Source organism: Notolabrus celidotus, chromosome 9 (assembly GCF_009762535.1).
Source record: "Notolabrus celidotus isolate fNotCel1 chromosome 9, fNotCel1.pri, whole genome shotgun sequence".
NCBI classification, from domain to species: domain Eukaryota; kingdom Metazoa; phylum Chordata; class Actinopteri; order Labriformes; family Labridae; genus Notolabrus; species Notolabrus celidotus.
Genome location: NC_048280.1, coordinates 10045459 through 10070509, shown reverse-complemented (window position 1 = coordinate 10070509; position 25051 = coordinate 10045459). Strand labels below are relative to the sequence as shown.

Here is a 25051-nt window from a genome sequence, read left to right as displayed (position 1 = left end):
CCAAGCACAGACACCTTAGTTTTAAATGTTCATCTGGAATGAAACAAATGTTACGTAGCTCAACACGCTTTCTCAGGTTGGACAGTGAATGTTTGTATGTTTGGGCAGAGTGGGAAACAGGGAGAACATTTAAAACGATACGTATCATTCTTCATTTCAAAAACCTCTAACTCGGGCAGAAGATATATGGCCATGGGTGCTCAGGTGGAGAATTAAAGCCATCATTACCATCTCTAAATGAACTGCCTGATATGAGTGAAATTTGCCCTGTGTTTGCTCCACGTTCAACTGTGGAGACGCATGAAGAAACAATTTGTGCAACTATATTGAAACCTTTTAGAGTTTTATTAAACTTCATGAAAAATGGTGAAATCACCCACAACATCCAAGTGAAAAAATGAATACATAAAGTTTAAAAATACAGCATTTCAAGTTGCTTTCAGTAACTTTGGCTGTACAGGCTACTGTTTCCTGGCTTGTCATGTAAGGTCATGTGCTTCTTCAGGTTGGAACAGGTAGTAAAAGCTTTATCACAAAAGTTGCACTTATATGGTTTTTCCCCTGTATGGATTCTGTAGTGGACTTTCAACGTTGTGCTGACATTAAATCTTTTTCCACAGAAAGTACATTCATAAGGCTTCTCCCCTGTGTGCACACGGAGATGCCTCGACAGTGATGAGTTGAATGCAAACTCCTTTTTGCAGTACATGCAGCGATAAAGCTTTTCCCCTGTGTGAATTCTCATGTGCAGTTTCAATTTTGCGTTTATCTTAAAACTTTTCCCACAAATGCAACACATGTGCTGCTTTTCTCCATCTCCAACATGCTGGTCGCTGTTCATATCCATTTCTAAAAAGTTCCTCCTTTCAGATTCAGATTGTATCCATTCATCTGAAGAGTTGGACTGAGGGTTTTGCACTGAAGCACTTTGAGTTTGTTCAGAATCCAACAGTGCAATCTTATCTTCACTGTGATTGCTTTTCTCACACGCAGGACTCAACTTAAAGACCTCTGTATCCTGGTGCAGCGCAAACGGGTCTTCATAACTGGTGCAGACTTCGTCCTCTTCCTGTTTTATCTCTTGCTCTGGATCTGCTTGATCCAGACATATGCTGCTCTCCTGTTCACACTGATCCTGGTCATGAAGAACATCCCTGTGTGTGACATTTGGTTGCTGGAAACCTGAAAAGGAGGACAAATCATGTACTTTTACTTTGAGACTCCCACTGTAACCAGAATTGTCTACAAGACCAAAAGTGAAGGCATTATCGGTATTAAGGCAGCCAACATGAATATGCTGGCTGGTTCAGAACTATAAACATACCCCCAATTGGACTGAGTTTGATCTGGAAACTAATGAAACTATAAAAGTGTCGTTTATGAAAAGAAAATGTAACACATGATGTGTTTCGTATTTGGATCCTACAATGTTAGATCATATAAAGGCGCATATTAAGTTATCCATCTGGTTTGATGTTAAGGTCTGGTGTTGTATCAAATACTGCTTCTTGTCGATATGTGCTACTAAGCGGCTCTGCGCACGCGTGGAGCAACAAAGCATAACACTTGTCGTCAATTAAAGAAGTATTTGAGAGAGGACATCTTAAAGGCTTTATATAAGAATAACTGAATATATTCACCTTATTTTCCTGTTACCTGTTCGAAATGAAATGCTTAGATAAGTAGAGCTAACCGAGCGTTTTTCGATTAACGCCAACATAACTCGATAACATGTTTTGACAAAGCAGCACAACTCGACAGAACACCATGATTAGTTTGTTTTGATGTTGAGATAATGTTAGCATTTAAGCTAACATATATCCGAATCATTGATTATTTTAAGAAGCCCAAACGACGTCATTCAGATAAAACAAAGTGTTTCTATTAAAGGGCAATTCTTCACCAACATATCATCTTTTTAATTAAGAAAATAAGACAATTTCACACACCTGTCTTTTGTAGTTTTATCTGTGGTTTCAGGACAGCATCCAACAGTTCGCGTTGACGAACAATCTCCTCTTGGTATACGAATAAAGCTTTTTCAAACACTACGAATATCTCTTCAGCTGCGACAGTCAGTCGCTCATTCACGAACATTTTCAATCGATTCACTGGTGTGACTTCCATTTCTTAAAATAAACTTTAGGGATTGTGCTGTGGGGACTACTCGCTCTACAATATCTTTTACTACCTCTTCATTCTTTTTCACGAACCATGGAGGCTCACAAACAACGCGATGAAGCATTACAGCCTCCTGCTGGCGTGGAGTTTAAATCAGGAGGAACACATTAGACATCCTGGTGCAACATTAATACATCCAGAGCAGTGGTGTCCAAACTTTTTTCAAAGAGGGCCACATTTGACGTTGTCAGAATACCTCAGGGCCAGTGGCTCCTACTGAGACTTAGTAATCATAAAATTTATATATGAACACTATTTAATAACATTTATTTTATTTTTTTCCCCTCAATAAATCATTAACTAGGTAGTCCTCAGGTCTCCACAAGCCATGTAAACATTTGCAAACTCTATCTTCTTCTGGAGCAAAATGTTTTTCACTAGGGGAAAAATATTGTCTCATTATTTTCCTATGGCAGGATCACGATCTGGATTTCATCACACGTCTATTTCATGTTGTTTTTAAGACTTTTCTGACCTGCAGACAACATTTTAAGAACTAAATAATTGTTTTCCTGCGTTTTGAACATTTTGTATGCATCAAATTTTGCCTTTTCTGTACGATTTCATAATTTTGATATTGTCTTGTGTCCTCTTCCGTGTCTTCTGAACTTTCAGTTTTCATCAAGAACATTTTCACATCATGATAAAAACATTAATTTGAAAACCTGTCAACTTTAAGAGTTCTTGTGTTTCTTCTTTATTGCCGTCTTGCAGATTTTCCAGAGCTTTGGCTTTAGACAGGTAGTCCATATGAAGCTTTTTGAGATGTTTCTGGATTGACTTTAGTTTTGTTTGTGCGCTTGAAATGCAAATGTACAGATGATTCAGAATGTGATTAATTTCTGTGCTATAAATAACACATTTTAAGATGGAAGCTTGGGGCCATAAATAAATGGACCTTGGGCCGCGATTGGCCCCCGGGCCGTACTTTGGACATGCCTGATCTAGAGGAAATATATAATTAAATTTTTATTTTTCAGGTAGTATCACTGGCAGGCTTTTATTTTTATATTTCTGATCTTTTAATTGTTTTCATCTTTTATATTTTGTTGATTTTAGTCTTCCAATATTGTTTTATCTTAACCTCTTGTCCTAACCTTTTTTATCTTCCTTTCTGTTATTTTGTTTTCACTGTTGCCTCCCTGCAGGTTATTGTTTTAAATTGTTTTTATTATTTTTCATTGTCTTCCTCACGTTTCTTTTGTCTTTCAGTTTCTCTCCTATTTTGTTTTGTTGTTGTTGTAAAGCACCTTGTAACCTCTGTTCTTGAGAGGTGCTCTATAAATAAATCTTACTTACTTACTCAAGCCTTTGCCATCACTGCCCCCACTCTCTGGAACTCTCTCCCTCCACACATCCGCAACTCTGACTCACTTCAGTCATTCAAAAGCCACCTCCAGACCTACCTTTTCAAAAAAGCATACAACACATGACCTCTCCCCCTGCCCCACCTCTGTCCCTGTTTTGTATTGTATTTATAAGTTTTATTTTTAGTTTTACCTTATGTAAAGCGACTTTGAGTACTTAAAAAAGCGCTATATAAATTCTATGAATTATTATTATTATTATTATTATTTGTAAAGCACTTTGTAACCCTGTTTTGAAAAGTGCTATATAAATAAAGATTATTATTATTATTACTTTTATTCAATCAATCTTTATTTGTATAGCGCTAAATCACAACAAACTTAATCGCAAACACGCTTTGACAAACATAGCAGGTCTAAACTATACTCTATGTTAACTATTTTGTACCTTTACTGGATTTGGTCTTAAAACTTCACACTGAAATATCAGATATCTCTATTATATATCTATCAAATCTAAACCTTTTTTTTTTCTGCCCAGTTAATTTTTTATGCCTCCAATTCTACTCACTAGGAATACTCTTAGTGATAGTTATTAATCTTGCTCTTTTCCACTCATTTGGAAAAATAAACAACCTCTGTTTGTTACGGTGGCCCTGAAGGACAAAACAAATTTACAAAAGATGAAACACTTTCACAAAGTTGGAGACAAATTTACATTTTGGAAAACATTTTTACCTTTTCTAAAACAAAATTACATCAGCAAAACACTTTAACCAAGACCGAAACAGATTTACATTTAAGGAAAAGCATTTACAAAAGATTAAACACTTTTACAAAGTTGGAGACAATTTTACAAATGACGGAACACTTTTATCATTTCTGAAACAAATTAACATAACATTTTTACGGAAAGGGAATGTACCAAATACCGGAAGTGATCCGGAAGTGATTGAGTGAGGGGTCATTTAGTTTGTTTTGATGGAGAGAAACCAAACGGAGCGACATGGTGTACATATCAGGACATCCTCCGTTTATATCAGGTTTATATCAGGTTTTGCGGAGATATGACAGAGGTTTTCCAGAGACATGATGCTTTTTCATCTGAGGTCTGACACCTCTCTCTGAGACCCGAGGATGTCCTAATATGTACACCATGTCCATCTCCATTTGGTTTCTCTCCATCCAAACAAACTAAATGACCCCTCACTCGACCACTTCCGGATCACTTCCGGTATTTGGTACATTCCCTTTTCTGTAAAAATGAAATGTTAATTTTATTTAAAATATGTTTTGTCCTTCAGGGCCACCGTAGTTTGTTGCTGATGGAATTTTATTTTGTACTGTTTTTAGACAGAAGTTTGCCATAAAACATAATATCGATGTGCACCAGGAAGGCCTTAGTTTTTATCGTATGGCTCAAGTTGATCAGTAAAAATCTAAAAACATGGTAGGTGGTGGGGGTTTGGCTGTAATTGGTGCATGAATAGTAACTGTAAGGTCACAATATCTCTCCAATAGGACATATAGAGTATGTTTGAAACTCCTCAACTCAGATTGAAGGTAAGCACAGAGGTTAAGCAAGCACAAACTTCCAGGGATCCACATTTAGAAATTTTATACAGCAACATTTATTTCTGAAAACAACTTCAAGTTGAACATTTTCACAGTGAGATTTGTGGAATGACTCATTTCAAAACTTGCTTTACAAATGTACTCCTACCGCTGTGAGAGGTTTGACCCCTTCTCCATAGTAAATTGTAGTCATCTGCATTTTAGAGATGTAGCTATCACTTGATCTGATTCTGTCTTCCACGACACATACAAGGCTACTTCACTGAATGCAATGTTGTGTGCTTTGCCAGTTGAGATGCATCAAAGAATCTTTTCCCACAGGTCTTACAAAGGTATGGTTTTTCCCCAGTGTGAGCTCTTCTTATGTGGACTATCATGTCGCCTCTGTACCGGAAAGCTCTCCCACACGTTTCACAGGAGTACGGCTTTTCACCCGTGTGGATTCTAAAGTGCCTCTTTAAGTCTTGCATTCGACAGAATCTTTTCCCACAGGCGCTGCAGGGGTACGGCTTCTCACCTGTGTGCATTTTCATGTGGTTTTTCATGAGACAATTCAGTAGAAAACTTTTCCCGCATGTTTCGCACGTATAAAGCTTCTCACCGGTGTGGATCCTCTTGTGCCTGTTTAAGTTCGTCATCCGGGAGAATCTTTTCCCGCAAGTGTTGCAGGGGTATGGCTTCTCACCTGTGTGGATTCTCAGGTGTAAACCCATACTGGACTTGTGCTTAAAAGACTTACCACATGTATCACATTTGAAAGATGTAATACTTGCGTGAGAAATATGGTTAACATTTGACATAGGTGAGTTGTAAATGTGGTCACTGTTGCTTACATGGTATCTCCTCTGCAGCTCTGGTTCTGCATCTGTGGTGGATCCTGAATCTTCATGCATCACTACTATCTGATTATAGTTATCAGCATGAGGAGAGCTGTGAGGGAGGAGCTGGAGGTCATTAAGTTCTTGTTTGCTTTCCTGGTAAGTAGGAGTTAACTTATAATCATCAATCTCTTGCTTCAGTTCAAGCTGCTCTCCCTCCTGACCACTGCAGTCTTCCTCCTGTTCCTCTTTAATCTGTAGAGCCTCTTGGTCCTCATGGTTCAGATTTGATATCCGCTCCAGGTTACAGAGCTGCTGGTCAGAGAGATCCCCCTTAAAGAATTGTTGCTCTGGAAGCTCTGGAGGAATAGGGAACATAAGGAATTCATACCTAGTGTAATGTTTGAGAATTAATGGAGGATTACAGTTTTTCTCAGTCACTGGTACATATCTCAGATCAGAATTGAAATTCTCAAAACTACTTGTTCAATCTTCAAATCATTGCATCACGTGTGCACATCAAAAAACTGTTTCTCATTTCTTTGAACAAGTTGCAAATTCTTTGGTACATCCATGCAGATGATTATGCACAACTCTCTGCTGTTTCCTACATTATCAATTGCTTATGTCATGTTGATCAAAATGTATTATAATGGGTCTGTGTTGAATAGTCTCACCCTCCCCAACATTTAGGCATTAGTTCATTTGCACAAGTCTTCACATGCAAAATGGTTGAACATGTTGTCAGAATATGTCAGTCACATTTCTGTACATTTCCATTAAACTTTTATTTTTAACAAAATCTGTCATGAATTGGTAAATTGCTCCCAGGGGAATCTTGACTTTCTCTAACGAAGGCCCAACAGACAGGAACGTCAGGAGGTGTGAAAGACTGCACTGCACTGTAATTCCTACGGCACTGCATGTACAGCTTCCCCTGTGTTTAAATTTCTACTTTTGTTTTTTCTCTGTGCTATGCACATTACGTCTTTTTCTTTCTGTATTGCAATGACACAGTCTGTCAACAAATTAAAGTACAAACAGTAAAAGCGTAAATGTGAATCTTGTCCAGCCTCTTGCAATCAATCACCCACATACACTAAGGTGTAACTTACAATTTACAATAACAGTCATCAACTTTAACCATAGATAACATCAGAACGTCCCTCCAGAGTACACTGTTATATTGACAATATGATTAAGCAGTTTAACTGTCTTATCCGTACACCATGACATAAGGACTTGTCATTCTGATGGCACTGACATGTTCATTGACACAGATATTTACTTTTGAGAGATGAACTAAGGATTCTGGGCAAGATATTGGCTTTTGCAGGTAATCCATGGTATTTTGCTATTTGTACGGATTGTTTTGAGAAATTCACTTACTATTTTTGCAAATGTCGAGGATGTTTTGAGAAATGTACCAAAGCGACTGAGAAATACTGTAATGCAAGCAAACTATACTAGTATCCATGAAACTGGTTGATGGATAGACAAAATCTTACAAACACATTTTTAGATCAAAGAGTTTTTACACACCTTTCCCTTGTTTCCACACAAAGTGTCTGCTCTGTCGGTGACTCTCCTCCTCGTACTTGATGAGAGTTTTTTCTATAACTCCAAATATTTCTTCAGCAGCAGCAGTAAGTCGCTCGGTGATAAACGCTCTTAAATATTGTGCCGACGACATTGTTGATGTACTGAAAATAAAATATGTATGTTGCAAAGATTAACTATACATAAATATATTTTATTTAAAGACTATAGTTGCAAACTACAACAGCATTTCCAAGTCATAGACTGTAAAGTTCCCAGTTCATACTGGAGCATTTAACGTTAGCATTCTTCTTCTTCTTCGTCTTCTTCGGGCTGTGGCGCATTACCGCCACCAACAGGTTTGGAGTGTCAACAAACTGGTGCACATGTTCTATTCATGCCTATGGTTCATGCCCTGTGTCCCAGCTGTTTAGGACTTGACATCAAAAACTGGTTACGTTAAAAATTGATAGTATTCCTATTGAAGAGGTTTAGGGCCACTAAAAAAGAAAAACAAATCTGACTTTATTCTCAGGATTCTGACTTTATTCTCAGGATTCTGACTTTATTCTCAGAATTCTGACTTTATTCTCAGAATTCTGACTTTATTCTTACAAAACATACAATTACAATACATTCAAAACTCAGCTGCACACTTCCTCACTCACACCCGCTCCAGAGACCACATCACCACAGTCCTCCAGAACCTCCATTGGCTTCCCATCACCTCCCGAATACAGTAAAAGATCCTCCTCATCACCTATAAAGCCCTCCATAGTCTAGCTCCCTGCTACCTCACCGACCTTCTGCAGCCATACAATCCCTCCCGCAACCTCCGCTCCACCAACGGCAACCTCCTCACCCCTCTCACCAAACCCAAGCACCGAACCTGGGGGTACAGGGCCTTCTCTGTAGCTGCCCCCACCCTCTGGAACTCTCTCCCCCAACACCTCAGATTCCCTCCCTCACTCACCACATTCAAATCTGGACTCAAAACCCACCTATTTACAGAGGCTTTTAACCTATAAATGTTGATTTTTGTTTGTTTTGTTTTGTTTTATTTTGTTTTGTTTTGCTTTCCATGCTTTTTTGCAGTTTTCCTTTGCTTTTCTATTGTACAATTTATTTTCCTGTAAAGTGTCTGGGAGAAACTTTTAAAGAGCTTTCATAAATAAAATGTATTATTATTATTATTATTATTATTATTATCATTATTATTATTCCCTAGTATTCCCTAGTATTCCCTCTTTTAACTTTTTTTATTGAGTTTTCCATATATTTAATCATGATACATTTTTCTTGCAGCACACATTGCTGGTAAACACATACAAAAAACACCAAAACATAGAACAGCTGCTGCAGTATTTAAGGTTGCCATTACCCTTCCATGCCCACCCCACGCCTCCCTTCAACCCCACATCCCAGATTTTACATAATGTGTAAGCAAAAGGGGAAATAAGATAATTCATTAGTAAAAATATAAATAACAATAATAAATAAGTAAACACACACACACAGAATAATAGTATTCCTACTTTTAATATCTCACATTCTTTATTTTGTGGATGATCTCAAACTGTTTCTGACACCATAAATACAGTTCTACTATGATACTAAAGATGTAAAAAAAAAACACTGCTACTGTATGTACACCAATAAAAAGTTTGTGTTGGAGAGTCACCACTGAGCCAAAAGTGAGTAAATCAAGTTGAATCTTACGAAACATACTGAACATTCCAAAGTAAAAACAAATTCAAGTTTCTCGTCACACAGCAGAGGAGTTGTTTATTCAGGTCATTTTGAGAGGTATGTATTCAGGGTTATGGGCATTTCAAGCACAAACAGCTGAGTGAATCATGTCACACATATCTGAAAAACGCAACGTTATGAGCCTGCATGCTACCTTGAATTGCCAATCAAGAGACATGATCAGTACACATAGACGATGTGAACCCCCTCTAAGGAAAACTGTAGTTTAAAAGTAGAGATGTAGCTATCATTTGTCTAAAATCACCTCTCACACATCTGCACACACACGGCTACTTGTTTCTATGCGATTTCATGTGCCGTGTTAAGTGACATAATAAGTAGAAATTTTTCTTACAGATCTTGCAAGGGAAGGCATTCTCACCAGTGTGGACTCTTCTAATGTGAATTTTCAAGTCACACCCATTTTTGAAAGATTTGTAACAGGTTGCACATGTGAATGGCTTTTCTCCAGTATGACTTCTTTGGTGCCTATACAAATTTGAAGTCTTGTGAAATGCTTTTCCACAGGTGTCACAGGGGAATGGTCTTTCACCCGTGTGTGATTTCATGTGGGATCTCAAGCTACACATTAACCTGAAAGATTTGTCACATGTTCCGCAAGTAAATGGCTTTTCACCTGTATGAACTGTGGCGTGTTGCCTTAACTCTGAGCCTTGACCAAATTTTTTCCCGCAGATACTGCAGGAGTGAGTCTTCTCACCTGTGTGGAAACTCATGTGGGCTTTCAAGTGATAACGTTGTCGGAAAGATCGGCCACACAATTCGCATGCAAAAGGCTTTCCCCCTGTATGAATCCTCATATGCCTCGTAACATCGCTGATCAGCAGGAATCTTTTTCCACAGGTGCTACAAGAGTGAGGCTTCTCACCTGCGTGCATTTTCAGGTGGCGTTCCAATACGTACTTCAGTCTGAAACTTTTTTACATATTGTGCAAGGAAACAGCTTCTGACCTTTGTGGTCTGCTCTCATGTGGGCTTTCAAGTCAGTGTTTAACCTGAACGTTTGGCTGCATGCTTTACATGTAAACAGCTGTTCATCTATATGCCCTTCTTTGAGCTTCTTCAACTCTGACTTAAGAGAGACTTTTTTACCACGGGTGCAGGTAGAGTTCACCTTCTCACCTGTGTGGATTCTCATGTGGACTTTCAGTCCAAAACTAGATCTGAAATCTTTTCCACATGTTTTGCAAGAGTTTGGCTTCTCCTCTGTGTGTTCACGAAGATGCGTCTGTAATCCTGACATCTGCTGAAAAGCTTCCCCACATGTATCACATTTGAAAGACTTCCTATCTTTGTGAGGATTACAGGGGTGTTCTGAGTTTTCAGTGTTGCAACCTTCTCTTTTGGGAGGTGTTCTTTCTCGTATTGCTTTTGCTTTTCCTGTTGATACTGAGCTGCTATGCTGGCCGCTTTGGGGGTCTTCAGCCTCAGCACTACGAGACTTGTGTAATAAAAGCTGGTGGTCACTCTCTGGCTCCCGATTGTCACTTTCTTCACTTGGGGTTGACTCACAGCATTCAAACTCTTCCTCCAAGTCGAGCTGCTCTCCCTCCAGACTGCTGCGGAGCTCCTCTTGTTCCTCTTTAATCTGTGGAGGCTCTGGGTCCAGACTGGAGTTCCTCTCCTGGACACAGAGCTGCTGGTCAGAAGAATCCTCCTCCTTACAGACATGTTGTAGAGGCAGGTCTAGAGAGGAACAAAAGAAAATGTTTATCAGGTACAACTAGGGTTGCCAACTGTCCCGTATTAGCCGGGACATCCCGTATATTGGGCTAAATGGTTTGTTTCATACGGTACCTCAATTGTCCTGTATATTGACTATTATCTCTTGTAAATACAGCAGATTGCACTCTACAGATCATAGATCAGATAAAACAGCAGTGGCAGATCATGTGCCAATCACACCGCCTGTCATCCAATCACAGGCCCCCTCACACGCATCAGTTCTGTACAGCACAAATGGGCCAAAGTCCTGCAAAAAAAGTGTTGAGAGGATTTTCTCTCTGGTTGACATTAAATGGTCAGACTCAAGAAACAGATGCAGCACAGAACAGAGAAGTTCAAAAATGAACTTCAAATATCTGTAAACTGTGACTTGTCATGTAAGGCAGTGATTTTCAACCACTGTGCCGTGGAACACTAGTGTGCCCTGATAGATTGTCAGGTGTGCAGTGGGACATTTTCCAATTTCACTTAATTAGTCCAAAAAAAAGTATTATTCATATGCTGCAAATAATTTGCCATGTAGTGCTTCTGTGCCTGCAGTGTAGTGACTGGAAGAGTAATTAATACTCGTCATACTGACCTGCGCTACCCACCTACTGGGTGGCAATGAAGCGAACTAATGACCTGGTTAATTTAAGACAATATAATTAATGATGCATGTGAGAGGTGTATGTGACGAGACGTAGGCGTACAACAGCGATGGATAAATATTCAAAAGGAAAAATCCACACAGGGCCCTGGACAAAATTCTCACCTGGATGAAGAGCGTAATATGGGTGGTGGAAAAGGCAACTTTTATGGGAAAAAATTACAACAGTGACTGTGAGAGCTCTCAAAGCTAGCTACTTAGTAGCTGAACTCTTAGCCAAATCAAAAAGCTCCACACTGTGGCTGAGACAGTAATACTACCTTCAAAAGCCATTGTTAATGAGATGCTTTGGCCCGACACAGTTAAAGAAGTAGCCAAAGTCCCTCTCTTAGATAAATAGATTCATAAATTGAGAGACTAAATGTGTCATTTTGTAAAACTTTTGGTTGGAATTTTTTAATGTAATAAATGTGCCTTGGCTCACAAAAGGTTGACAAACACTCATGTAAGGACTTCTCTCTGGCTGTGCAAAAGGACAAAAGACTGCTTGAGTCAGTCAAGAGCAGCAAAAAGTATCCATGGAAAAGGTACATTTGGTGAGTCATACTCCTCTTTTGCATTACATTTTTTTTTCTGCCTGTTTTTGATGTAAAGAGACAAATTGTGGTTTCTTTGAGGTTTATTTATATGAGGTTACATTATGATACAGTAAGGATTAAAGGGAATATACACAATGTCTGCATTGCCAGTTGAATCAGAATATACACTGAATTCACACATCATACTCACACCACCATGGCACCGTGCACCTGTCCCTTATTTAGTAGTGAGAAAGTTGGCAACCCTAGGTATAAGTGTGAGGGGAGAAACTAATACAAACTTTTACCTGAACATAAATACATGAAAATAAGATCGAATATAGATCGACCTCCTCTTCTTTGATGTGGTCAAAGCAGAGATTTCACTCACCTATTCTCTGTAACTTTATGTGAGGTTTCCAAAAGCTATCCAGTAGTTTGCGCTGACGGTCGATCTCTTCCTCGTACCCGACGATAGTTGTTCTCAAAACTCCGAATATTTCCTCAGTAGCTGCGGTTAATCGATCGTTAACAAACCCTCTCAAATACTCCACTGAAGACATGTTGACTGAACTGCAGATGCAATATCAAAATGCACTACGACCAAGAAATCATCTGTTTTGTTTTGTTTTCATAATTCAGTGCAAAACAGTCTGAATGACCACGCTGCTTCCTCTTCTTCTTCTTCTTCGCTTCCTTCTTCTTTTTCTCTGATTTTAATGGCGGATTGCAAACCAAATAATAATGGTGCATACCACCACCTACTGTACCGGAGTGTGTAACATCAGGGTTTTGTACTTCAGGTAACATTCCTCAATTCAGGGGCCTCAAACTAATTTCAACGGAAGAGGATTAGGGCCACTGAAAAAAAAAAATAGAGGCCTTTTTTTTTTTTTAATTATTAGAATAAAGTCAGAATTCTGAGAATTAAGTCAGAATTCTGAGATCAAAGTCAGAATTCTGACTTTAATCTCAGAATTCCGAATTTAATTTTAGAATTCTGACTTAATTCTCAGAATTCTGACTTTATTCTAATAATTAAAAAAAATAAAATTGACCTTACATCTTCTAAGTCTCCAGAGACTTCTCACTACAGCCTCATTGAAGTTTCAAATTGTTCTCATTCGTGTCTCATTAGTTTCTCCTAAAATTCACTAGGAGAAAAAGTTGAGACCATGACCATGAGTCTTATTTGAGACTTAAATGAGAGATCTCATTAATGGCTAATTTTCTTGACAGACGATTTATTTAAAATATTGGCCGCAAAAGGTTTCAGATTTCAAATAATGTTAACTACTTTCTGGCTTGATTTTACAGAGACACAATATTGTAAAGTGAAACCAGTATTAAAAACATTCATATAACATTTACACTTTAAAGTGTTCATGTTTAGTGGCCTTATCATCGTCCAAGAGGCAAAGTTGTGTAAGAAGAAAAATAAATTACTTTACATGTTTTTTTATTGAACATTAAAAGTAAGGACATTAAGTTCATTGTAAGAAAACAATGAAAGTTATAAACACATACAAAAAATAAAAGCAATTGCGAACAAAACAAAACAAAAATGAGACAACAAAGACACGTCTTAATGAGGGACTGTAGAAAGCAATGACTCATAATATGAAAATGTATGTTACTTTGCTTAATTTAATGAAACACAATACATATTGAATAATATCATAAAAATGATAATGTTTGGGAAGTACTGGGTGTGACAGCTCATGTCTGGAACTTAATGTCAGCAAGACAAAAGAGATGGTGGTGACTTTTTCCAACAAGCAGAGGATGCTGACTGCAGGAGTCACCACCACAATCCATCGGAAGCCTGTGGAGCTGGTCAAGCAGTACGGTACCTGGGCACCATTTTCGACAGCTTGCTGAAGTTCTCCTCCAACACCGAGGAGATTCTCAGGAAGTGTCATCAGAGACAATATCTGCAAAGGAAGCTGAATTCCTTTGCAGCCAGCAAGAACATCATGCTGACTTTTTACTACTCCTTCATAGAGAGCATCATCAATTTGTCAACTCAATTTGCTTTATTGGCATGAACAAAGACATTACATATGTATTCATAACATATTATATTCATTACATGTTATATTTATATTATATATATACATATTACATATTATAGAGCATCATCACATTCTCCATGACTTGCTGGTTCCACTCCACCAGTCTTCAGAACAGGAACCGCCTGCAGAGCACTGTGACCGTCTGCTCTAAGATTATTGGACTGCCTGTCAGAACTCTGTCAACCATATACGAGCAGCAAACATGCAGACTAGCAGGCCGGATTATTCAGGACCCCTCACACGCTCTCTTCCCAGCGTTTGAGTGGCTCCCCTCTGGACGCCAGCTTCGCTGCCCTGGCTGCAGGACACAGAGGAGAAAGGCCCCCTTCATCCCCAAAGCCGTCCAACTTCTCAGTCACCCCCCTCCCCACCCAGAATCTTAAGTTGTGAACTCTCTAGCCATCATTACCACCTCTAAATGAACTGCCTGATCTGAGTGAAATTTGCTCTGTGTTTGCGCCATATTCAGCCATGGAGACGCACGATATACAGGTACGGCTAAACCACTGAGACAAACAGACTACACAAACACATTTTACTGTCTTAGGGATCAGATTTCAAAAGAGAAGGAATTTCATGAGCTGACTTCAAAGCAAAAGTAGTGAGTAACTAGAGCATTGATGTAGTGGAGTAAAAAGTACAATAATTGTCTTCTGACTGTAGTGGAGTAAAAGTAATAAGTACCCCCCAAAAATAATACTCAAGGAAAGTACAGATACTCAAAAAATGTACTTAAGTACTGTACTCAGGTAAATCTACTTTGTTACTGTCCACCACTGCCTCTTACCTGTGTGGACTTTTCTTTTATGAGCTGTCAGTATTGATTTGTAACTGAATATTTTCCCACATTTTATACAAGCATGAATTCTCTTACCTTTGTAGACACACAGATGTGTCCGTAATTCTAACTCATTCTGGAAATCTTCACTACATATGTCACATTTGAAAGATGTTACCCCCGTGTGAGGATGACAGTGAATCTTTGCTATTTTAATATTGTTAGCTCTACCTGACTTTCCAAATGAAGGTGAGCCTTTAGTATCCTGGTTCTCAGTGTTATGACAGTATTTGTAAAGGAGATAGTGGTCTCTGTTTGGCTCTGATTCATTGTGATTACTTTCCTGGGATGCAGGAGTCAGCATGGTTGTGTCAGTCTCTTCCTCCAGGTCAAGCTGCTCTCCCTCCTGACCTCTGCAGAGTTCCTCCTGTTGCTCTTGAATCTGTGGAGGCTCTGGGTCCTCTTGGTCCAAAGTGGAGTCCCTCTTCTGGTTACAGAGCTGCTTGTCTGAGAGATTCTGCTGCTTACTTTGGGGCTCTGGAACAACAAAAGGAAAGATACTTAATAATAAATAATAATAATTCATAGAATTTATATAGCACTTTTCTTAATACTCAAAGTCGCTGTACATAAGGTGAAAACTAAAAAATAAAACATATAAATAAAACAAAACAGGGACAGAGGTGGGGCGGGGGGAGAGGTCATGTGTTGTATGCTTTTTGGAACAGGTAGGTCTTGAGGTGTTTTTTAAATGAGAGGAGAGAGTCAGAGTTGTGGATGTGTGGAGGGAGAGAGTTCCAGAGAGTGGGGGCAGCGATGGCAAAGGCTCTGTCCCCCAAGGTGCGGTGCTTGGACTTGGTGATAGGGGACAGGAGGTTGGCATCTGATGATCTGAGGCGGCGAGATGGGGAGTGGCATTTGAGGAGGTCGGTCAGGTAAGAGGGGGCAAGGTTATTGAGGGCTTTGTAGGTGAGTAGCAGGATCTTGAAGTGGATTTGGTGCTGAATGGGGAGCTAGTGGAGGTGCTGAAGGATGGGTACTTGGGCAGTTATTATCTTTGTGAGGAGAATTAGGCTTCAAATAAAAAACAAACTATACAATTTAACCAGCACACGCTTTAATCCAATATCATGTCAAAATAATGTAAATAATGTAGGTCATTAATTCGTGTTTTCATTGTTTGGCCACCAGAAGACCAAACATTCAGAGGAAATGAACATTAAAACAATTGCATACATGTAGGCAAACAAGAACCTGTTTTTATTTTAAAATCGGAAATATGTGCACATTTGAAAATGTCTACTGCTGCATCAAAATAAGGAAGTTGACTCACCTGTTCTGTGCACCTCTATCACAGGTTTCTTAAAGGTATCCAGTAGTCTGCGCTGACGTTCAATCTCTTCCTCATACTCAACGAGAGTTTTTATAAAAACTCCGAATATGTCTTCAACGACAGCTGTTAGTCGCTCGTTGATAAACTCTTTCCAACTCTCAACTGAGGACATGTTGCTGTAGGATTTCAAGTTGAAAAACTTTATTTTATGTCTTCTTTTCACGTTCTTCTTATTGTTAAAATGGGGCGCCGCCTGCAAGCTACTTCAGGAAGACACGTCATCCTCCTCCCTATCAGCTGATCTCACATCCTCTCATTTGGCGGTCTATTTAAACTCCTGCAAGTCTCCCTGTTTCTGCCTCTGCTTTGCCAGTGCTCCAGCTGCCCTGCTCAATGCTGTGTGAAAGCTTCATCCCACCTCCTCTCCGGCATCCACCTACGGGCTCCGAGGGGCAGTGGCGTGTCCAGAGGGGTGGCCAAGGGTGGCACTGGCACCCCTTGAAATCCAATTGGCCACCCCAGGGGCCATCCCAAAAATTCTAAACTATGATTGGCTATTTGCCTTGTCAGAGGTGGGGTTTCTGTTTAAATCTACAATTTGGGATGAGTTGAAAAGCTGAAAGTAGTTTTCTATGGTAGCCCTGAAGGACAAAACAAATTTACAAAAGATGAAACACTTTTACAAAGTTGGAGACAAATTTACATTTTGGATTTTTTTTTTACATTTTATAAAACAAAATTACGTTAGTAAAACACTTTTACCAAGGCCAAAACAAATTTACATCTAAGAAAACAAATTTACAAAATCAAAAAAACACATTTACAAGCGGTGAGACAAATGACCCCTCACTCGATCACTCCCGGATCACTTCCAGCATTTGGTACATTCCTTTTCCGTTAAAAATAAATGTAAATTTGTTTCAGAAATGGTAAAAGTGTTCCGCCGTTTGTAAAATTGTCTCACCGCTTGTAAATGTGTTTTTTTGATTTTGTAAAATTTGTTTCCTTAAATGTAAATTTGTTTCTGCCTTTATAAAAGTGTTTTGATTTTGTAAATTTGTTTTATAAAATGTAAATTTGTTTACCAAAATGTAAATTTGTTTACCAACTTTGTGAAAGTGTTTCATCTTTTGTAAATGTGTTTTGTCCTTCAGGGCCACCGTAGTATTCTTTGCATTTAAATGAAGCACATTTAATCTCAACGGCAAATCAGAAATCACAACTGCAAATCAGAAAACACGACATTAACCAAACGTTTTCTGATTTGCTGTTGTGTTTTCTGAATTGCCATTGTGATTTGCACTTCAGGGCCACTGTAGAATACTACTGTAAGCTTGTTGCAATACAGACAAATAGTGAATTGTTACTCAATTCCCGCCTCTTCTAGCCAATCATAGTTTTGTATCTAGGGTGGCCAGTCAGATGTAAGGGGGTCATGCCACCCCAGGCCATCACTCTGAACACGCCCCTGCACATACTCACCATATGTAGTCCCTACAGTAGAGCAGGGTACAGTAGAGTTTAATCTTACAGTAAACAGTTCAATAACCAATATGACTTACATTTAATTCCAGCAGATGGCAGTAGTATACCCAAACGCTTTTTGCCAAACAGTGTCTGACTAGAAGAGAAGAAGATCCACTGGAGCTGGACAGGAGGAGTTCTACTTGCACGAATTCGTTTTTATGCGTAAATACTCGATCTGCCTTTGGTAGTAATCGATTGAAAATGTCCTCAATTGAGAGTTTAAGGAGTTTTGTACTCGAGCGGCTGACTGCTGCTGCTGAGGAAATATTCGGAGCTTTTAAAAGAACTATCGTCGAGTACGAGGAAGAGATCGATCGTCAGCGCAGACTGCTGGACAACGTTTGGACGCCTGGAATAAATAAACATGGGACAGGTGTGGAAAAAATAGAACATCTAGTTGTATACATTAGTTGTGAAGATGTCACATAAGTGAATTTGTTCCCATGTCCTTTTTTCTTCCTTCTTGTGACAGTAGCAGCCTTCTCACTTTGTTTTATTTTGCTCCAGAGCTCCCACTGCAACCAATCTGTAAGGAGGAGAATAATGTCTCTGACCAGCAGCTCTGTTACCAGGAGAGGAACTCCAGTCCAGACCTCAAGGACCCAGAGCCTCCAAAGATTAAAGAGGAACAAGAGGATGTCTGCAGCAGCCAGGAGGAAGAGCAGCTTGAACTGAAGCAGGAGATTGATACCTTTATATACACTCCTGCCTTTGAGGGAAGTGTTGACACTGAACCAGAGCTAAAAAACAACCAGCAGCCCCTCTCTCGAAGCGTTCATGATGCTGAGAGCCAACATCACTCAGAGGAGAAGCAAGACGAGTCAGACTCAACTGATAAACTGTCAGAGTCAATGACACATGATCACTCACTCAAAAGCGACAGTGACGATTCACAAAGCCCTAGCTTGTCAGAGATCCACAGTAATACTCGGAAAGGTAAATTACAATTCAAATGTGACACATGTGGAAGGTCTTTTAAGTTTACGTCACTTTTGCAGAGACACATGAGCATTCATACAGGTGAGAGGCCCCATTCATGCAAAATATGTGGGAAAGATTTCAGACTCAAAGGTTCCCTGAAAGTCCACATGAGAATTCACACAGGTGAGAAGCCCTACCTGTGCAAAACCTGTGGGAAAAGATTCAGTGACGTGTCACTTTTTAGAAAACATGCAAAAATCCACCTTGGTGAGAAACCATACAGCTGCGAGGTCTGTGAGAAGAGATTCCCTCACATTTCAGCTTGGAAAACTCACATGAGAGAACACACAGGTGATAAGCCGTACACCTGTGACACCTGTGGAAGAGCGTTTCAGTTTGTGTCTCTTTTACAGAGACATGTGAGCATTCACACAGGTGAAAGGCCATTTTCATGCAAAACTTGTGGGAAGGATTTCAGGCTTGACAGCGCCTTGAAATCCCACATGAGAATCCATACAGGTGAGAAGCCGTACCTCTGCAAAACATGTGGAAAAAGATACAGCGACGTGTCCTTTTTTAGAAAACACACACGAATCCACACAGGTGAGAAGTCATACATTTGCAAGACCTGCGGGAAAGGATTCTTTAACATGTCCGCTTTGAAAGCCCACATGAAAACCCACACAGGTGAGAAGCCGTTTGTTTGCGACACATGTGGGAGAGCTTTCAGCTTTAAGGAAAACTTGGTAGTGCACATGAGGAGAGCCCACACAGGTGAGAAGCCATTCCTTTGCAAGACGTGTGGGAAAGGACACTATCGTAAGTGTGACTTAAAAAGCCACATGAGAACTCACACAGGTGAGAACCCTGAAACGTGTGAAGCTGCTGAAAACGAGGAAAACAAGTAGTTGTGTTTTCTCTTAGTTTGTGGGGCACAGATCAGTTAAGTGTAGTGAGAGGTTGCTTTACATAATCTCTGAAAAAGAACAAAGAAAATATCAATCTAAACAGCGCCAATGCTGAAGATGTCGTCTACCAAATATTACACACTCATGGTAGCTGCATCTATCAAGCCACATGTTAAGTGTTTCTTATATTATGTGATATATCAATATATTAGTCTAGCATTCACTACATTATGTCTGAATTACTTGTGTATGTGTTACTAGCAGCATTATTTGAAACAATTCTGATAACTTAAAGAAAAATGTAAGTTTCAAAGTAAGCAGTTCAAGTAATTGTATGACCATGAGGAGATGTGTTTTTTCCAATTATCTATTTATGAAAAATATCTTTTTTATTTATACTTTAAAGCAGGGATTTTCAACCACTGTTCCGTGGAACACTAGTGTGCCGTGACAGATTGTCAGGTGTGCTGTGGGACATTTTCCAATTTCACTTAATTAGTCCAAAAAAAAAGTATTATTCATATACTGCAAATAATTTGCCATGTAGTGTATCTGTGCCTACAGTGTAGCGACTGGAAGAGTAATTCAATACTCGTCATACTGACCTGCGCTACCCACCCATTGGCTGGCAATAAAGCGCACTAATGACCTGGTTAATTCAAGAAAATAGAATTAATGATGCGCGTGAGAGGTATATGTGATAAGACGTAGGCGTACAACAGCGATGGGTAAATATTCAAAAAGTTCAAATGAAAACTCCAAACAGGGTCCTGGATAAAGTTCTAACCCGGATGAAGAGCGTAATACGGGTGGTGGAAAAGGCAACTTTTATGAGAAAAACTTCAACGGTGTCTGCGAGAGCTCTCAAGGCTAGCTACTTAGTAGCTGAACTCGTAACCAAATCAAAAAAGTCACACATTGTGGCAGAGACAGTAATACTACCTGCAGAAGCCATTGTAAATAAGATGCTTCACCCTGACACAGTTAAAGAAGTGACCAAAGTCCCTCTCTCAGATAAATAGATTCATAAATTGAGAGACTAAATGTGTCATTTTGTAACACTTTTGGTTGGTGGTGTGACTCCGGATTTTTTTTTATGTAAGAAATGTGCCTTGACTCAAAAATGGTTGAAAAACACTGCTTTAAAGTAACTAAACTAGGGGTGAGTATTGGCAAGAACTTCACAATACGATATGCATCACGATACTTGGGACACGATGCGATCTATCACGATATCACAATATTGTGATATATTGTGATATTCTGCACAGTTAACGAAGAAGAAATAGAGATGGTGTAAATGTAAATCACACAATATTACTGAACATTTGAAAGGTCAAATTAAGTCAAAACTATTTATTTGAAAACAGCTTTTCCACTTTATTGTTTTTAAAATACTGAAGTCATATTTTAGTTCCAACTTGGCTAAAATATGAATTTTTATTTTTACAAAAAATCGATATTAAGAGTTGAAATATCGATACATATCAGAGGTCAAAGTATCGCGATATTTTTTCACACCTCTAATCTAAATCCATGTACCTGTAGTTTAGAGTACTATATGCAGCCTCAAGCTATAAGGAATAGAGGAACTGACATCAACGTTGTACATAATCATATCAAAATACGAATCTTAAAAGAATCTGTGGGGATGTAACGATATCGCAGTAACAAAATCTCTTGAGAACGTTTTTTGGTGTGGCAGTATGAAGCACTCGCTCCTACGGCCGAAAAGGTGTAGATTATTATTTTTTGAATCGTTTAAGTCACAGCAAAGTAGAGCAAAGGGACATGGTAACTACAGAGACCATCATCCAATGCATCGTCCAGCATCCTTTGCCCTCTGCTCGCGTGGATGGGTGACATCAGTGTTAGTAGTGAGGGACAGAGAGAGGATTTTGAAATTGTGGATGCTGCAGCGGCTTTTAAGACTGGAATGTGGAAGCATTTCGGTTCCCTTGTGTCAAGAAATGAGAACAGAGAAAAGGCGACAGACAAGAATATGCAGACATTACTGGAAAAGTTTTGAGAAGTTTCGAAAATCTAGCTAGGCCAAAAGACTCTAAAGGAAGCGTTTACAGCCTCAGTACCAAAGCTCAAGTTACTCAGGCTCAAGCAAGCAGAGTGCATCTCACTTGGACAGATGGTTGGACCTCACGAGCTACTCAGAGCTATGTTACTATCACCGCATGTTATGACAAGTGTAAAGGAAATGAAACATGCTGTTAAAATAGCTAATAGATGTGATACTATAAGTATGACTTGTTGTGATTACAAGGTCCAGCTGATACAATTTTATTTTTTCATCAAAGCGACTTTTAGGTCGCTTGACCCGTCTTACACCCCGTCTTAACATCCAATCATTTTTTAAAAATAGCATTTTTTAAAGGCTTTTTAAAAAATGTTATTTTCTTGTCTTTACATATTGCGATAAATATATCGTGGACTTAATATCATGATGTTGTATCATGAGATTTTGATATCATTACATCCCTAGTAATCAGTATTTATACATTTTTTTACACACTTTATTTCTGTGTCTGAAAAATCTTAAAACATAAAGGTTATTAAAAATATTAAAAGATACTTACAGTGTTAATGAGAGGCCATGTATTTGATATTATTTTGTTTCAGCTGTACTTTGATAGGTCATGTGAGAGCTCACAGGTTGAAACACTATCACTGCACAAAGGTTTGAGGGGCAGTCACACCCAAACTGGTAACAAGCAACATATTTGCAAAACTGCTGAGCAGATGGAACACATTAAAGGTACAGTGTTCAATAACTGGCAGCATTTAGCAGAACAGACTTTGTAGAAATTAAATATAACATTTATAAGTATGTTTAAATTGGTGCATAATCACCTGAGTGGGTTCCCTTCCACAGAGGCCATCATCTTGCACTGCCATGTTTCTACAGTAGCACAGAATGGACAAATTAGTAACAGCGTTTTGTATTTAACGAGTGGCCGCATGAAATGCACAGAGTGGAAGAAGAAGAAAGTGGTTTTGTACACAAAATAATTTGTACAGACAGACGTGTTTTATGGTATAAACTTGACAAACGGAGGATCATACTAATCATGCAACAGCAGCTTCTTGTCCTCAAAGGTCACCGTCGCTTCACTGATGGGAGGGGTGAGCAAGGGAGCTATTCAGTCTAGAATCTGACTGCTTTACAATTCTCCCATTTCTACACACTGTACCTTTAAGGTTTGGTGAATATGCAACGACACAATTTTGTATTTTCATGTCTAAAAGTGTGTTTCTATCATTGTATTTCTCAGACAACGATCTTCTTAATCTCTGGAATGTTCGTATCACAGTGAGTGCACACCCACACACATACATGAAGATACATATTCACATACATTTCAAATGTTGACATATTTCATGAGCAATATGTGGTGACGTTTTTCTTATTCTTTTAACAGTTAATGTGGTTTTACACATTTATTTATCTGTATGCTCCAAATATCAAATTTTTGTGTATATGGATGCTTCGCAAAAATTGATTTAAAAACTGTAAGCTTTGATGCCAATAAATTCCTTGAACTGACTGAAGCGATTGCATAGCAGTGGCTTTTATTCTGTGTGAAATACTGATGTGTAACAGAGCATAACCCCACCTTCAGTTATGTGTGTTTCTCTAAAGAGTTTGAGAGTGCAGTCTATCCCAAAGGTAAACAAGCGGATGCAGACAGATTCATGGACGGTAAAAAGAAGAGCAAGAAGGGACAGGAGCAACACTTTTGTCATAAAATGCATGAAAGGTGTACAACTGAGATTTTTAGCCCAATAAATGCATAAGGCAGCCATAGTTCAATTTTTTCGGAAGAGTATTAGGGGCCACTGAATTTAAAAAAAAAATTTGGGGGGCAGAAGAGCAAAAAGTTTTTCAATGTACATTTTTGTTTTGATTTCTCTGAAAAACTCAGAATTCTGTTTTTATTTGTCTGAATTGTGATCTCAATCTCAGAATTTAAAAAAGATTAAACCTTAAAAATGTTGTTTTGCTCACGCCCCTTCAAATCTTTTTTCAGTGGCTCTTCTGCTCATCTGTACAATTGCTAGTCATATATAAAAAATGTAAAAACATATATTAGAATGTGAAGTTATTTGACTTTAACTATCAAATGGGAAGTTTGAGGCTATGGCATTAAAATATTAGGCTCTATGGCACCTTCAGACTAATTTCAACCTTTGTGTTTCAATTCAGGTATTCCACTGGAGTGGCATTGCATATTTCACTATTCAAAAAAATCCTCAGAGTATATAAAGTTGTTGCTTACTGATGTTTTTACAGTCTATGGTTTCATCCTCTGTCTGAAAGCAGCTGTTGCAGCTCCTTTTTCTTCTGCCCACTTCTTCAGATTGGCCAGCTTCCTGGAAGTCTGCCAAAGCTTAAGAAGCCTCAGAAGACATTTAGCTCAAATCACAATGTGGATCAATAAAGAAAGAAGAAAACAATGAGCTGATAGTATGAAGATTTATTTAAAACAATCAGTTAAACTGAAAAAAAAATGTGAGTTCTAAAAGTTTCTTCAGTCTGGTCAGCATCACTTAAAACATTTACTATGGCAGAGTTGTGTGTGCTGCTTTTGTGAGATCTATTCTGTGGATCTGGATCTGCATCTCAATAGCATCAATAATGGCAGATGAAAACTCTCCAGAATGTGAACCTAATGCAGAAAATTCTGGTAATTTAATGGACAATTCAAAATGTTTGGTTTCACTTTACATATGGGCATTCTCCTGCTGTGAACATTCTGGACTCCAGCTGAAACGATTGTGATTTGGCGCTATAAAAATAAAGATTGATTGATTGATTGGTATAACTAAAGGGCTTGGCACTCAAAATTGTCTGGAGGAGCACTGTGAGTATTTTTTATGAAAATAAAATACATTTTTTATTAAGAAAAGTCACAACAAGTTTGTTTCTGTTGTCAGTTATGGTTCTACAAAGAAAGAAAACTGGAAGAGTCAAAATATGAATCTTCAGGTCAGACCTGGAAGAAATCAGTAATTTGAATCAGACAAAGAAATTGCAACTGGTGCATTTCTAACTTTCATAATACATCACTTTTTTCTCTATGTGAGAAACTGCATCAGAGAAATACTTTTTGCATTTGTTGTAAGACAACATTACATCAGTGAACATGTCTTTGCAGGACTTTTCCTTCCCAGGGGTTTAATGAAGTCCACTTTCGTTTAGTTTGTATGTTTCTGTCAGTGAAGCACTCAGTGTAATAGTCTCATACTTTTCAGGTTAAAGGCTTTACATCTGCTTATGATTAGATATAACTTCTAAATCAGAGGTATCTTTTATGAGGTGTCTTGTGAAGGCACAGCGTCCCCTCTGTGTGCACTTTTTTGGACCTAATCTTTCCACTATCTCCAAAAAACCTTACCCTGGTGTCAAATGTG

The 25051-nt window shown here is 38.7% G+C and overlaps 5 protein-coding genes across 7 annotated transcripts; 1 reads left to right on the top strand and 4 right to left on the bottom strand.

Moving 5' to 3' along the window:
• Positions 1 to 326: 326 nt before the first annotated feature.
• LOC117818566 (zinc finger protein 436-like) lies at positions 327 to 7693 on the bottom strand. The gene is made up of 5 exons (XM_034691505.1): positions 7424 to 7693; positions 5322 to 6240; positions 4125 to 4144; positions 1950 to 2129; positions 327 to 1182 (listed from the first exon to the last, which is right to left on the bottom strand). Exons 1-5 carry the CDS (start codon positions 7572 to 7574, stop codon positions 440 to 442), a joined length of 2013 nt encoding a protein of 670 aa, XP_034547396.1. The 5' UTR covers positions 7575 to 7693; the 3' UTR covers positions 327 to 439.
• A 1485-nt stretch (positions 7694 to 9178) lies between these two features.
• LOC117818386 (gastrula zinc finger protein XlCGF71.1-like) lies at positions 9179 to 10085 on the bottom strand. Its single transcript, XM_034691244.1, has one exon. It carries the CDS (start codon positions 10066 to 10068, stop codon positions 9460 to 9462), a length of 609 nt encoding a protein of 202 aa, XP_034547135.1. The 5' UTR covers positions 10069 to 10085; the 3' UTR covers positions 9179 to 9459.
• On the bottom strand, positions 9179 to 12794 carry LOC117818383 (zinc finger protein 2 homolog). Its single transcript, XM_034691239.1, has 2 exons — positions 12474 to 12794; positions 9179 to 10876 (listed from the first exon to the last, which is right to left on the bottom strand). The coding sequence occupies exons 1-2, from the start codon at positions 12643 to 12645 to the stop codon at positions 10095 to 10097; spliced, it is 954 nt and encodes a 317-aa protein (XP_034547130.1). The 5' UTR covers positions 12646 to 12794; the 3' UTR covers positions 9179 to 10094.
• A 773-nt stretch (positions 12795 to 13567) lies between these two features.
• LOC117818384 (zinc finger and SCAN domain-containing protein 12-like) lies at positions 13568 to 16695 on the bottom strand. 2 transcript variants are annotated; one of them, XM_034691241.1, is made up of 3 exons: positions 16269 to 16695; positions 15279 to 15472; positions 13568 to 14455 (listed from the first exon to the last, which is right to left on the bottom strand). In XM_034691241.1, the coding sequence occupies exons 1-3, from the start codon at positions 16438 to 16440 to the stop codon at positions 14384 to 14386; spliced, it is 438 nt and encodes a 145-aa protein (XP_034547132.1). In that variant the 5' UTR covers positions 16441 to 16695; the 3' UTR covers positions 13568 to 14383. The 2 variants fall into 2 exon arrangements, with proteins under 2 accessions (XP_034547132.1, XP_034547131.1); XM_034691240.1 differs by lacking the exon at positions 13568 to 14455 and having other exon boundaries at positions 14844 to 15472; positions 16269 to 16693.
• A 1207-nt stretch (positions 16696 to 17902) lies between these two features.
• LOC117818380 (zinc finger protein 570-like) lies at positions 17903 to 23188 on the top strand. Of its 2 annotated transcripts, none has more exons than XM_034691236.1 (3): positions 17903 to 18168; positions 18303 to 19235; positions 22912 to 23188. In XM_034691236.1, the coding sequence occupies exons 1-3, from the start codon at positions 17997 to 17999 to the stop codon at positions 23007 to 23009; spliced, it is 1203 nt and encodes a 400-aa protein (XP_034547127.1). In that variant the 5' UTR covers positions 17903 to 17996; the 3' UTR covers positions 23010 to 23188. The 2 variants fall into 2 exon arrangements, with proteins under 2 accessions (XP_034547127.1, XP_034547128.1); XM_034691237.1 differs by having other exon boundaries at positions 17906 to 18168; positions 18303 to 18731.
• Positions 23189 to 25051: the final 1863 nt, after the last annotated feature.

Excerpts from the sequence above, each read along its gene's own strand:
- LOC117818566 (XM_034691505.1), bottom strand. The coding sequence starts at position 7,574 with ATGTCGTCGGCACAATATTTAAGAGCGTTTATCACCGAGCGACTTACT. Across the intron at positions 6,241-7,423 it reads TGTGTGGAAACAAGGGAAAG|AGCTTCCAGAGCAACAATTC; the intron begins GTGTGTAAAAAC and ends CTATTCCTCCAG. Across the intron at positions 4,145-5,321 it reads ACAACATTGCATTCAGTGAA|GGCCACCGTAACAAACAGAG; the intron begins GTAGCCTTGTAT and ends TTTGTCCTTCAG.
- LOC117818386 (XM_034691244.1), bottom strand. The coding sequence starts at position 10,068 with ATGCACGCAGGTGAGAAGCCTCACTCTTGTAGCACCTGTGGAAAAAGA.
- LOC117818383 (XM_034691239.1), bottom strand. The coding sequence starts at position 12,645 with ATGTCTTCAGTGGAGTATTTGAGAGGGTTTGTTAACGATCGATTAACC. Across the intron at positions 10,877-12,473 it reads CATAAAGTTACAGAGAATAG|ACCTGCCTCTACAACATGTC; the intron begins GTGAGTGAAATC and ends GTTCCTCTCTAG.
- LOC117818384 (XM_034691240.1), bottom strand. The coding sequence starts at position 16,440 with ATGTCCTCAGTTGAGAGTTGGAAAGAGTTTATCAACGAGCGACTAACA. Across the intron at positions 15,473-16,268 it reads GATAGAGGTGCACAGAACAG|AGCCCCAAAGTAAGCAGCAG; the intron begins GTGAGTCAACTT and ends TTGTTGTTCCAG.
- LOC117818380 (XM_034691236.1), top strand. The coding sequence starts at position 17,997 with ATGTCCTCAATTGAGAGTTTAAGGAGTTTTGTACTCGAGCGGCTGACT. Across the intron at positions 18,169-18,302 it reads AATAAATAAACATGGGACAG|AGCTCCCACTGCAACCAATC; the intron begins GTGTGGAAAAAA and ends ATTTTGCTCCAG. Across the intron at positions 19,236-22,911 it reads CCACATGAGAATCCATACAG|ACAACGATCTTCTTAATCTC; the intron begins GTGAGAAGCCGT and ends TGTATTTCTCAG.